The sequence below is a fragment of the Geotrypetes seraphini genome, chromosome 7, assembly GCF_902459505.1.
Source record: "Geotrypetes seraphini chromosome 7, aGeoSer1.1, whole genome shotgun sequence".
In the NCBI taxonomy this organism is placed as follows: domain Eukaryota; kingdom Metazoa; phylum Chordata; class Amphibia; order Gymnophiona; family Dermophiidae; genus Geotrypetes; species Geotrypetes seraphini.
In genome coordinates, this window is record NC_047090.1 from 65,309,870 (window position 1) to 65,323,170 (window position 13,301).

Sequence of the window (13,301 nt, forward strand, 5' to 3'; positions counted from 1 at the left end):
AGAAATGTGGTTCATGGAGAACCATGACTGGGATATAGTTATACTGGGCTATAATCTGTTCAGGAAAAATGGGGTAGGAAGAAAAGAAGAGGGAGTGGCATTATATGTTAACAGGCCCCTCCCTCAAAGTTATTAATAGCAGACAACAAACTATTTTCTCAGTTATAGCACCTCAAAACATGGAATTCTCTTTCTACTTATTTAAGAGAGGAATGTATTCTCGATAGGTTCAAGAGTAACCTTAAATGTTTCTTATTTTATGTCAATGCCTTCAATCTGACTCTCTGAACCAGGATGAGCTCCTTATTGATTTGATTTCTATATTATAATTTTTTTCTTCCTTTTTTACCTTTATTTTTAAATTTCTTATTTTAATCCCTCCCTTATGTTTTTTCCTTTATTTGTTTCTTTCCTATTTCTTATTGTATTTCTTACTTTTTTTCCCATTGGCACTGTAAGTATTTTTATGTTGAGTCTGTGTCTTATGTTGTACTACCCTAATTGTTTGTTTTTAATCTTTTTACTTTGTACATTACTTTGTACATTAAGCAATTTAATCAAATTTTTAATAAAACTTGAAACTTAAACTTGAAAGATCATATTAAAGCCACATAATTGCAGAGTAAGGAAGAGGCAGTATGGGTCAATCTGGAAAGAGGGAATGGAAAATGTATTTACATTAGTGTGATAATACAGGCCTCCTTCACAGACAGAAGTGGAGAAAGATTTATTAGTAGACTTTCAGAGAATATAGTTATAAAAGGGGAAGTATTACTAATGGGTGATTTTAACATGACAGATGTTGATTGAGGTATTCCTCTAGTGCGGTCTTCTAGAAGGAGGGAGATCCTGGATTCTCTACAAGGAGAACTGCTCCAGCACTTGGTAACGGAATCTACGCGGGATGGGACCCTATTGGACTTAGTGCTTACAAACAGGAAAAGTGTTTCTGATGTTACAGTAAGTGATCATCTGGCATCCAGTGATCACTGCATGGTATGGTTTATATTAAGATAAGGGTAGAGAGGGCACATTCAAAACTAAAGGTTCTAGACTAAAAAATTTAACTTTGTTCAGATGAGGGATTACATCAAGGAATTGTCTGGATGGGATCATCTGGAAGGAGTAGAAATACAGTGGGCAGAACTGAAAGGACCTTTTGTAAGGTAAGTAAGTAAAAGTAAGAGATAAAAATGCTGCTTTGGTTCTCAAAAGTAGTTGAAAAGTTATGGAAAAAAAGGTTAGCTTTCATAAACTACAAAAGATTACAGAAAGAGGAAGACAGGCTAAAATATCAGGAAAAATGAAGAGAAGCTGGTCGAGTAGTCTGGAAAGCTAAGATACAAATGGAAGAAAAAATAGTCAACATGGTAAAATGTGTGTGGGGGGAACAAGACATTTTTTTAGGTATATTAGTGATAGGACAGAGTGCAAAAGTGACATTGTGAGACTCAAAAGGTGACGGGGATAAATATGTAGAAGTCGATAAAGATAAGACTGACCTGACCTGGATTGACCACTGCCAGAGACAGGATGTTGGTCTTAATGGACCTTTGGTCTGATTCAGTATGTAATGTATGTTCTTGAGCCAAATGTTGGGTGACATAACATTATTGTTAAGTATATATATATATATTTTAAATATTTAAGGCAGAAAAAGACATGAAAATAACCGGCAAACAGGCACAAAAGTTTGTTGCTCTGACTTCTGTGACTGCATGTATGATTTATCATTGAGAGGCCACTAATCTACTGAATATTCCACAGCTTAATGGCCTGTTTGTAGCTAATGATTGTAAAAAACTTGAACAAAAAACCTAACTTGGGGTCCAACAAAGAAGAAATATTTTATTTTCTTTTTTGTGAAAACCCATCAGCAAATTTATTGTCACTCAATTATGTACCGATGAGATTCTTTGCATGATGTAGCCTTGCAGAATTTTAGTAAACTGTTACACAAAGGAAACGTTCATGTATACACTTCCCCCTCCCCATTCGCGGTTTCGGTAATTGCAATTTCACATATTCGTGATTTTTTGGGGAGGGGGAAAAAAGGAAAAAAAAAAACCATCATTAAGTCTTCCCCCGGCATCCCGGCCTTACCTGTTGGTCTAGCGGGCTTTCGGGGCAGGAGCGATCTTCCTACACTCCCGCCCCGTGCAGATCGCCATTAGGAATAGCTGTAGGGAGTTCCCGTCGTAGTCTCGAGAGACTACGAGAACTCACAGCAGCCATTTCCTAATGACGATCTGCACGGGGCAGGAGCGTAGGAAGATCGCTCCTGCCCCGAAAGCCCGCTAGACCACCAGGTAAGGCCGGGAAGGCGGGAGGGAGGCGGGGGTGGGTCAGAGCTGGATATTCGTGGTTTTTCGCCATTCGCGGTCCGGCTCTGCCCCTATCCCCCGTGAATCCGGAGGGAGAAGTAATTTGCAAAAGGGGATTTGTGTGAGAGAAAACAAATTTGGGAAATGTAGCCGTTTCAGATTTTTGGGTTTGTTTTAGGAAAATTGTGTTGCAGCTTTGTACATTAGCCTCATATTTTATTGCTGTTGTGGTTTCTTCTGTATTTCAGCTGGGAAGCATTGTTGTGTATCCAGTATGGCTGGTGTACAGCATCTTTATGAGGCTTTTCAGAAAGGCAGCTCCTGCCATCACGCTGGAGAATCCAGATATAAAGTACCCACTGAAACTCATTGATAAAGAAGTAAGTAGTGTTGTATGCCTTTTTGCAGGTTTTACTCTTAAAAGTGTTTCAAACAAAACAAATCAATGTTCAACACTAAGGGCTCCTTTTACAAAGGCTCGCTATGGCCTTAACCTGCGGAATAGCGTGCTAGCTGCTACCGCCTCTTCTGAGCAGGCGGTAGATTTTTGGCTAGCGCTAACTAATCCGGTGGGTGCAGTAAAACCTATAGCGCATCTTTGTAAAAGGAGCCCTGAAAATATTGTACTTATCCGTCATTGTTGGCTGCTCTTGTTCTGTTAATCACATCGGTTGCTGGCTGTACTGAAGAGTAGAACATGAAGCTGGTCCCCTAAAATAATAATAATAATAATAATTTTGTTTTTGTATACCGCCATACCTAGGGAGTTCTAGGCGGTTCACAGCAGTTAGATGAAATACAAGCAATACAGTTGAAATATAAGAACATAACAAAACAATTATAGAGTCAAACAAGTTAACGTCTACAATTTAAGTGAAGGAAAAAAAAATACATACAAGCCAATAGGAGGGAGCAACAATCTTAAAAGAATGGGAAGGGATAGTGATGGAGAACGTTAAGGATTTGGTCTGTTGAAAAGTTGAGTTTTAATCTGTTTTCTAAAATTGAGATAAGAAGAGGCATCAAGCCATGAGTTCAGTTTGGCCGCTTGAAAAGAGAAGGTTCTTTCGAAGAATCTTTTAAGATGACACGATTTCAGTGAGGTAAAAGTGAACAGATTTATTCTGCGGGAGCTCTTATTGTTGTAATTCAGGTTGAAGTGTGGGTAAAGATAATCCGGTGACAGACCAAATATTGTTTTGTGGCAGATACATGAGAACTTAAATAGAACTCTGGATTCGAACGGCAGCCAATCAACTTGTGGTAGAAAGAAGTTATGTGTTCCCATTTCTTCAAGCCAAAGATGAGACGGACGGCAGTGTTTTGGACCAACCTTAACTTCCTGGTGATTTTCTTGAAGGGGCCTAAGTATATGAAGTTACAGTAATCCAGAACACTCAGAATAGCAGATTGTACCAACAGGCGTCATCAAAATATTTTTTAATGGTGCGGAGTTTCCAAAGCACCGAGATACTCTTCTTAAATACTAGGTCAGAGTGTTTCTCCAGAGTGAGATGCTTGTCTAAAGTGACTCCTAGTGTTTTTAAGGATTGCCCCACCCGCACACCATCACTGAGCACCCTGGGCGTGCCGCGTTTCATTTTGTGCTTTTGAGATGAGTTCCTGCTTCACTTTTCAGTTAAGTTACCTTTTTCTGATGTTTTGATTTTGTGCTGGGGTTTGGCTGGTAGGGTTTACTCAGGGGTCGCTCAGGTCTCACCTGTTATTCACTTCAGTTGATTTATTTGCTCTTGATTTGTGAATATTTTCACTTTGATTTATTGCACGCCCAGGGTGCTCAGTGATGGTGTGCGGATGGGGGTATATTACCTCTACCTGAGTTACAAAGTATTGGAGCTTGTCTCCCGTTACTGCTTGCTCACACTGAGAGCACCCTTAACATTTGATATCATCTTGTTATTTTTCACGCGTTTTGCGTGGTGTGCACAGTTTTGGTTCCTGAGCGCCCCCTTTGTGAACCCTTTTGACTATTTCTGCCTCACTGTTGTAGCTAGAACTTTTGAAGCAAGAAGGCATAGAAATGTAGTACCTGGAAACAGGGACTCCATGGGCGACCCTTAAGGGGAGGAATGCTGGCATTTAAGCCTAACCCTCTGTAAGCCCCAAGGATTGCTCAATACAGTAATCCAGCCCATTTACATGTAGTGTAGTTTCCTTGATTTTGTCATTTGGGGCTGCCAAGAAATTTAGTTTTTTCTGAGTTTAGCTTTAATCTAAATGCTGACATCCAAAGTTCAACCTGATTTAGAGTGAATGATAAGGAATTGAGCAGCTCAGATGTAAAGCCGGATAGCGGGATGACTATGGTGATGTCTGCGTAGATGAAGAATTTGAGCTTTAGATTCTGCAAGAGGTTTCCTAGGGAGGCAAGGTAGATGTTAAACAGGGTGGGGGGACAAGGGTTGTCCCAACCGTAGGAGATAATATCGTCCTTAAACACCTTATAGGATCTATTTCCCAGGAACCCTTGGAACCAGTTGAGAACATGGCCTGAGATTCCAATAGATGTGCCCGATGCTGTGGATTTCGTTTACAAAACTGCTTCAGGGACTCTGGTTAACTGAATCTTCAAAAAGAAAAAAATTATTGCACTACCAGACAAAATGATACTCCCTTCCGACCTTTCTTCATGTTGGAGCACTTGTGAGACACTAGTATACGGAGATTAGCCTTGTGAATGAGAACTCAGACCTTCATCTTTAAGACAGTATTGGCTTCTCAATTGCTGTATATATAGGCAAGTTTTATTTTTTTATCCAAGGGCCATCTCCTTATTATAAAATTTATTTTGTTATTTTTTTGTATGTTTGTAGTGTCAAATCTCTGGTTTTATTTAGGTCAGTGTGTGTCAAACTTTTTAAGCTCTGGCACACTAAACAGAGCAAATGTTTTTTGCGGCACATTATAATTGAAATTATAAAATTGCAAAACCAACAAAAAATTAAATTTGAGAATTATTTATGTAAAGTTCTTTAAGCTAAGTATGAGTAATCTGGTAATGATATAGAATTAATAGTACCGAAGTACTAATTGTAAGAATGATGATGGATGTGCTTGTTTTTGAGTGCAAATTAACTCAAAATGCAGCTCGATAGTTGACAAGCAAACTCATGTTTCCTCATCCATCATCTGCATTCGTTCTCTTTTTTTTCAATTTAATTTGTCAGAGCTGAAAATCCAAGTTTGCTAAAATAAGAAGATCTAAACAGTAACAAAAGTCTTGATTGCTTTGTTGCTCAAGTTAACTACTGCATAAAAAAATAAAATCAAAATTACTTGCCAAAATTACAATCCCATCAAAAAATGAGGCTTGTCTGGACTGTTGTATCCTTATGCATGCAGATGCTCATAACATTGACAGACTCTTGCATGCGTGACATACATGTCATCTATTCTAGTGTATACTTATGAATGGAATTTTTAAAAATAAAGTAAAATTCTGGAATCTCTCATGGCACACCACTGTGCCTTAGCACACAGTTTGAGACACTGGTTTAGGTTGTACGTTTTGACATTATACCAGAGGAGTTGGTTTTTTTTTTTGCTTTTATAGATCTTCTACTCAAGGGACATGTCTGTAGTTTAAACCTGTGGTTGTACTGAGATTATCTTCTATTAATGAGAAACTCCAGTTCCTTAATCCAAAATTCATGTTTAGTATTGATGACAAACAGGTCACGTAATAATGAAGCTGGATCAGGATTCTGCCCATACAAAATGAATCTGCTTATGTAACTTAATTCTCTCCCAGAAAGAGTTGTCAGTGGCTAATAAAAGATGTAGTCGCACGCCAGTTCCAAATACAGAAGTTAATATCAGTGGGCAAATAGATCTTGCAGTCCAAAATTTCAATCACCAACACACTCAGGTGAAAACACGATGACCTATGTTTAACAGGGATATAAAAGAAGCTGGGGTAGCTGCCTCAATAAGGAATGATTTTTTTTTTTTTTGGCACTGACACATTGGAAATTAATGGTCAGCCCTATTGGTTGCTATATCTTTCTCTTTCTCTTCAGAACAGGCAGAGGGATGGGGGGGGGGAGGGGGGTTCTCCCAACATGCGCAGAGGCAGGCATCACAACAAGCCTCAGGAACAGAAAACAGCACAGATGCCTGTACAGGCTCATCACTGAGGAGCCAGAAATACAGGGATTCAGTTCATTCAAATATCCAAACATGAAATAACATTAAACACCTACAAAGGCGTGCTAGGCATAAATCATAAGAACATAAGAATAGTAATACTGGGTCAGACCAATGATCCATCTAGCCTAGTATCCTGTTTCTACAGTGTCCATTTCAGGTCACAAGTACCTGGCTGAAACTCGAATAGTAGCAACCAGATTCCAGTGTGCTTGGGTTATTGTTTTTTTTTCCTCCTTAAACTAAATCTGGCTGGCAGAAACATAAGGAGTGGCAGGAAACCAAACTGAGTGTAATGCAGAATACCGTGCCCATTTCTAAAAAAGGTTTTCCTTGTGAATAAAAGCACTATGCTGTAACTTGAGGGGAAAACAATTATTTTGGACTCTCAATATTACCTTTTACTTGAAATTTAAAAGTTTGAAAGTGTATAAAAGTGCTGTAAGTATTTTTATCATTTTGTTTTTTCACATTGCAGCACGTTAGCCATGACACCAGGAAATTTCGTTTTGCCCTCCCATCTGCACAGCATGTGCTGGGACTTCCCATAGGTATGTTGCAGCTTTTCAAACAAATATTTATATATTTTTTTCCCAAAACACAGAGCTTTTTTAACGCATAAAGCCATGGTAGTGATTCCCATGCAGCAAATGTGACAAAGCCCATGGGAACTGAATGGGCTTTGTTACATTTGCTGTGCGGAAATCACTACCGCAGCTTTGTAAAAGGAGCCAATTGTGAATTCTGTTATGGAGAAATTAGATCTTACTTATTTTTCTCCGAGTTCCTCCAGACCAGCCCAAACGTGGATTTATGTTCTCGTGCCAGCAGGCGGAGACGAGAACCACTGACTTGATGATGTTGCACTATAAATATCCTGTGCAGTCCCCTAACTCATCCATATTTTGATGATAAAGCAAAAAGTAACAACTCTCATTAAACCAGAGAACAAGAAACAACCAACTACTAATTAAAATCTACAGATAATTCTGACTGCTGTCACAAATGGAGAAATCACACCGTTAATGCCTCTACTCCAGCATGTCTTATGTATTGGAGAGATTCAGGGAAAGAAAATGAGAAGGTAAGATCTAATTTCTCATCACTCTAGACAAGGTCAAATGTGTTGGATGTACCAAAGCAGTTTCTACTTAGGGAGGAATCTAGTCAAGCCTGCCATTGACACTCTAGCTCCAAAGGTTGCATTCTGATGCACCTGTACATCAGCTTGTAGAATTGAAACAAAGGCATGCAGTGATGACCAAGTGAATGCCATGCAAATTTCCTGAAGTGGAACAAGACTATGCTGCACCGAAGAATGACTAAGGGACTCCACCCTCCTCACAACACAGATGCGAATTTCGAAAAACCACAAATACGGTTTTTAGGCAGGGGAGACAGGAGAAGGCGGCAGGAGAGGGCAGCCGGAGCATCGGTGAGTGAAGGAAATCACTTGCTGTATGCTCCGACTGCCTCTTCCTGTACTAAAGTCAGGCCTCACCAATCAGGAGCTGCTTTGACATGCAGCTCCTGATTGGTAAGGCCTGACTTTAGTACAGGAAAAGGCGGTTGGAGCATACAGCGAGTGATTTCCTTCACTCGCCGATACTCCAGCTGCCCTCTCCTGCCTCTCTAGCTGCCCTCCCCTGCCCGGTCATTCGCGGTCAGAAAATACCATGAATACCGGGACTGCAAACTGCCGACTGTAAATTTGTGGGGGAGCACTGTATCACTTTCTGCGGTGCCAAGACTATTTTGTTTTGGGGAATTCAAGCTATTTTCTGCTTGTACACCAACCAGCTTCTTTCAATGTTGCTGCAGAACTATCTAGCACAGGGAGGCCTTCTACACCCCTTGGAACTAAATGTAGTATCCTGGGCCAAGGGAAGTTCTGGTTCTCCCTTTTACAGAGAAATTCCCAGTGGCACACCCTTCAGAGTCTGAGGCAGAACACTGTAAAACAAAAGTATCGATAGGCCCAGCAGGCTTCATCAGAGCAGTACCTGCCTCGGCTACCCACTGCCGACCTTTCCTTTTTTCCTTCATGGGTAAGTAAAAGCAATAAATGAAGAAACTGCACAGCTCATGCAGCCTGCAAACTTATGCCATCATCTTGCTCTGTCCCTTTGAAACTGATAGAAAATGGGACACTGCTGTGTTAGAAAAGATGAGACCAGCCTCAGCACCACATTCTCTGGAGTCAACAAAAAAGGCTCCCTTGCAGGACAGAATGTACAACTGCAAAATTCTTCTACCTGAAAAAATGATCACCAAATCGATCTTTAATGTAATCCTTCAGCATAGCATCTTGAAAAGGTTAAGAGAGCACCAGTACTGATGGAATGAAATTCAGATCCCACAGAGGGGACCATTGGGTACTGTAGAGGATGCAGGTGCTTTCTTTCTCCTGAAAATGCACTATATGTGGATAAGCTGCTAGTAACGAACCCTGAACCAGGTCTCTGAAGCATGTTACAGCTGCTTTCTGCACCTTCCTTGTCAGCAGCAACGGATGAATCCAGAAATGAGTGGGCTGTGTCCATCCACCGGCAGGCGCAAATAGAGAACACCAAAGCTGGGCTCTGTCATATATAGGATGATAGACTCGCTGGTCAGCCAGTATTCTCTGTCACCAGGAGGCAGATGGATGGTTTCTCTCCTTCTCCTGGTTTCATCTGATGCTCATTATAGCCTGAGAGCAGTGGCTTGATCCAGCTCCAGGCTCAGTTAAGCTCATTTGGCTCTGCTAACTCAGTGAGCAAGGGGATTAGGCTTCCTGTATTTCAGGGTATAGTGCAGTGGTCTCAAACTCGGGGCCACATGCGGCTCGCCAAGTACTATTTTGAGGCTCTCAGTTTCTTGATCATATGTCTCTAGCTATAAATTACAATATTATTATTAAGACTTAGACAAAAAAGAAAGATTTATAAACTATAAAGAGTTTTACCTCATGCAAAATTGTAATTTTTTTAATAAGACATTAACTATTTTTTCTGAGGCCTTCCAAGTGCCTATAAATCCAAAAGGTGGTCCTGGAAAGGGTTTGAGTTTGAGACCACTGGTATAGCGGGTGGTGCCAGTTCCCTACCCATACCCTGTGGCACCATCAGGCTTGTACTGCCCTCCTAACTCCCCTTCACATTTAAAAAAAAAAAAAAAAAAGTGGAAGAAAATTGGTTCTAAAACCAGAAGGAGTGCAATGAGCTGGAGAAATTGACAGAAAAAGAGCAGCCAATTATGTGTCTGTCTATAATAGCAGTGAGTGTGTTTCTTACCGGCTCCCTTCTTATGCTGCTGCCCACACTGTCGCCCGTGTTTTAGACTGGGGGTGGGGAGAATGCAGTCCCCTTGCCTCTCAGCCCTTTGGGACCACAGTAACTCTTGGCTCCCTCTTGTGTTATGTGTGTGTGTGTGTGTGTTTTGTTTTTTTTATGGAAAGAAGGCAAAGGACTTGCATGCAGTTCTTCGTTGACTCTCAGGGCTCTTGGGGTGGGCAACGAACCTCCTCCCCCGTGGTGAATCCCATGGCAGGAAGAAATGCCAGCATCAGTCTTGCAACAGAGCCTTTTCTCAGCGGGGCCATGATTTTGTGCCAGCTTTCGGAGGGAGGGGGGAGGGCTTTACTGAGACTACTTTTATTCTGGAGCTTTGCTTCGCGCACCTTCACAGTCCCTACCTGTTTCCATATGGGGACAGGATGGATGATTGTTAGTGCTTCTGGCCTCCACCTTGCTAGCATATCCAGCCATGTATCATGGCATTGCTGCATTTTCCTGCCACGATTCTTGATGGAGATTGTTTTCTTAAAAAAAAAACAACAAATACAAGAGAGCGAAATATCAGGCTCCAGTGTTCCTAACACATTGACCATGCTAGAGGCATGAGAACCTAGTTTGCAGGCAGGCATATGTTTGGTTTCCAACGACATAGTGAGACTGTGCTATATTATGGAGCTGATATGATGCGGCATCCTTCTACTCAGGAAGAGAGTTGGACAGCTTAGAGGAACTAGGATGCTAGTTGGGGAGCTTGCCAGCAAATATTGCATGTTTAATACTCTGCGTAGTTGCCATATCTTTCTGCCATTCTTTGGGTGCCTCTATGACCCCTGTATGCACATTTCTCCTAGGCAGTAGTAACAACACATGCAAGCCTCCTTTCGGGTCTTGCATTCCTTCCAACCTGCTTTTCACTGAGAGATTCAATTTTCTAACTCTTGCATTTTGACTGATTATAATTCCAGCCTGAGAAGACCTTTTAAGGGCCTTTCTAGTAGAGTGACTCTTCTCTAGTGGCCTTTCCTTAGGTCACCTTCTCAATTCCCGAGCCTCCTGAAGGGGCATTCAGTGCCTTCTCTTGTCATTTCTGTCCGCTGGTGTTATCGGCATCTCTCTGGGCTGCCTGTCTTGCTATGTGATTCTGTTTTCCAGGAGTCCTTCTTCTCCCAACAAACTGGTGCTCTTTCAGAGATTGTTTGCTCCTTAGTCCAGTGACCTCTATTCTGTTCTTGTCTTCTTTTGGCTGGGTCCAGTAGTATGGGTTGTGGGCTTCCCATCGAGGGGGGGGGGAGGTTAATGGCTGGTCATAACTTGATCTCTGCTAGGGGGAACACAGCCTGTGGGCAGCATTGCTGACCAAACGAGCCGAATCCCAGATAATCTAGATGTCTTTCAGATGTCATTCCAGTGCTTCCAATTGGCCATAGTCTTCTAGTGCATTCTGCTGCTTTTGAGGAGGCACAAGTGCAACTTAGGGGAGGCATTCTGATGCCTCTTGGTCTCCTTCACTTCAGCTTCATGTTGCACTGCACAGGACTAATCACTTCTTTTGGAAGCAGTTGTGGCTCCTTTGCTTAGCACAGGGCTAGTGTGTTTGTTGGCTATTTAAGGACAGCATCTTCATTACCTAACTTGGTAGGGTGTATCACAGTGTGGTTTCTCCTTTTTCTTTTCTTGATATTGGCCCTACCTTCTGTTTTACAATGTGGTTCTTCCCTTCTCCCAGGGGCTCAGCCTCTTCTGTATTGTGGTTCCTCCCCAGTTGCAGTGATTCCTTGCCTTTGGTATGTGCCAGCATGGTGATCTGCGGGAGTTGCTGTGTCCTGTCAGCAACAGTTCTTTGTTGCTCTGTGGTTTAGCTGCAATGGGATTTCCTCTTCAGCTCCAAATCTGGCAGCTGGCCTTTCCATCCTAAGGAGTTTAGGATTCCCAGTTCCACTGCCTGTATTTAGTGCTCCTAGGTAATGGAGAGCTAGTCAGGGCACAAGCATCTCCAAACAGGTAGTTGCCTGCCTTTCCGTCTTCTTGTTCAGAACAGACATGTCTCAGGTTTTCAGTGCTACTTTTCTGAGCAGTGGCTTCAGAGGTGGCATACATAGAGATGACTTCATGACTAGCATGGCGTCATTGGCATGGTCCTCAAAGGCAGCTTTATTTTTTTCTTTATTTAAATAATTCAGATGCATTTTAAAAATATCCAACATATATAATCGGTCAGAAAACAATACATTAAATCATGGTGTACCTAATTTCTTAATACATACTAAAAGTGTCACATTATCTATGAACCTTCTATAGTCCAACCTGCCACCCCCCTCCCACCCTGGTGAAAGGATGTGTACAGGAGAATCATGGGAACGAAATACAGGAGAAACAAATCCACAAAGAACAAAGACAACAGATAAGGGTGGAAATGTCCAATGAAAAACCTGGTGAACTCAATCTTCATAAAAAGTAATTTATTCATCCAGAAGGTAAATGACCCGTTCGGCTCAAAAGGCCTGCTTCAGGAGTCTCATAATTCTTCGGAATGATAAAATGCCTAACAAGGACTTCCTAATCATTCATTTTGTATTCTGGCTCATTGTGGAAAAGCTGCCGAACGTCAGCAAGCCCAAGCACATCTATATAAGGAGAATCATGAAATATTATGATGTAAAAATCTGAAATTCAGAAATCAATAAAATTACCAGCTTGGAAGCTGGTTCAAGCATCATATGCTCCCCAAATGGTATTATAACTATGTATCTGATTTCTCCGGAGAGCAGTCAATTTGGACATTTGTTGTATAAATTGTACTTTAGTCAGCAATACTATTATTAATTAAATTAATTAAAATTATTCAGTTACACTGATGACTTTACGATCATTATCCCATTTGCCAACTCCATCTCAGAAACAATTCCAAAAGCATCAGAAGCCATAAACGTGATGGAGCATTGGATGACAGACTTCAAACTCAAGCTCAATACTGAGAAGACAAAATTCTTTCACCGCGCCCTCTTGACACCAAAACTCCACTAGACATCAACAAACATAACTAACCCATACAGCCCACCATTAAAATACTGGGTGTAACTCTGGACCAATGCCTCACCATGAAAGACCAGGTGGACTCCCTAATCAAAAAGGGTTTTTTCCACCCTCTGGAAACTTAAATCCATTAAAGCATACTTTGATAACTCTGCCTTCAGAATCCTGGTACAATCCCTCATATTAAATCAACTCGACTACTGTAACATCGCATACTTAGCAATCCCCCAAAAGAATATGCGACGCTTACAACTAATGCAAAACACTGCGGTCAGACTAATCTTCGGTCTAAAGAAGTTCGATCACGTGACGCCATACTTCAAACAGCTACACTGGCTGCCGATGGAAGCTCGTGTAAAGTTTAAGTTCGCCTGCCTCTGTTTTAAAGTTTTTTACGGTCTAACCCCTAAATACATCACTGACCTCTTCTCCTTCTCAGCCAACAAACACAAGAGAAGCTCCCACTTGCATTTCGTTTCTCCCCCGGTTAGATGATGCA

At 41.4% G+C, this 13,301-nt stretch overlaps 1 protein-coding gene across 1 annotated transcript in view; it reads left to right on the forward strand.

The window, feature by feature from the left end:
* The window catches only part of LOC117363881 (NADH-cytochrome b5 reductase 3), a 133,175-nt gene that overhangs the window by 42,435 nt on the left and 77,439 nt on the right, over positions 1-13,301 (forward strand). The window contains exons 2-3 of the mRNA XM_033952390.1: positions 2,573-2,704; positions 6,970-7,042. Of these exons, the coding sequence (XP_033808281.1) occupies positions 2,573-2,704; positions 6,970-7,042 (205 nt within the window). The remainder of the gene's footprint in view (positions 1-2,572; positions 2,705-6,969; positions 7,043-13,301) is intronic.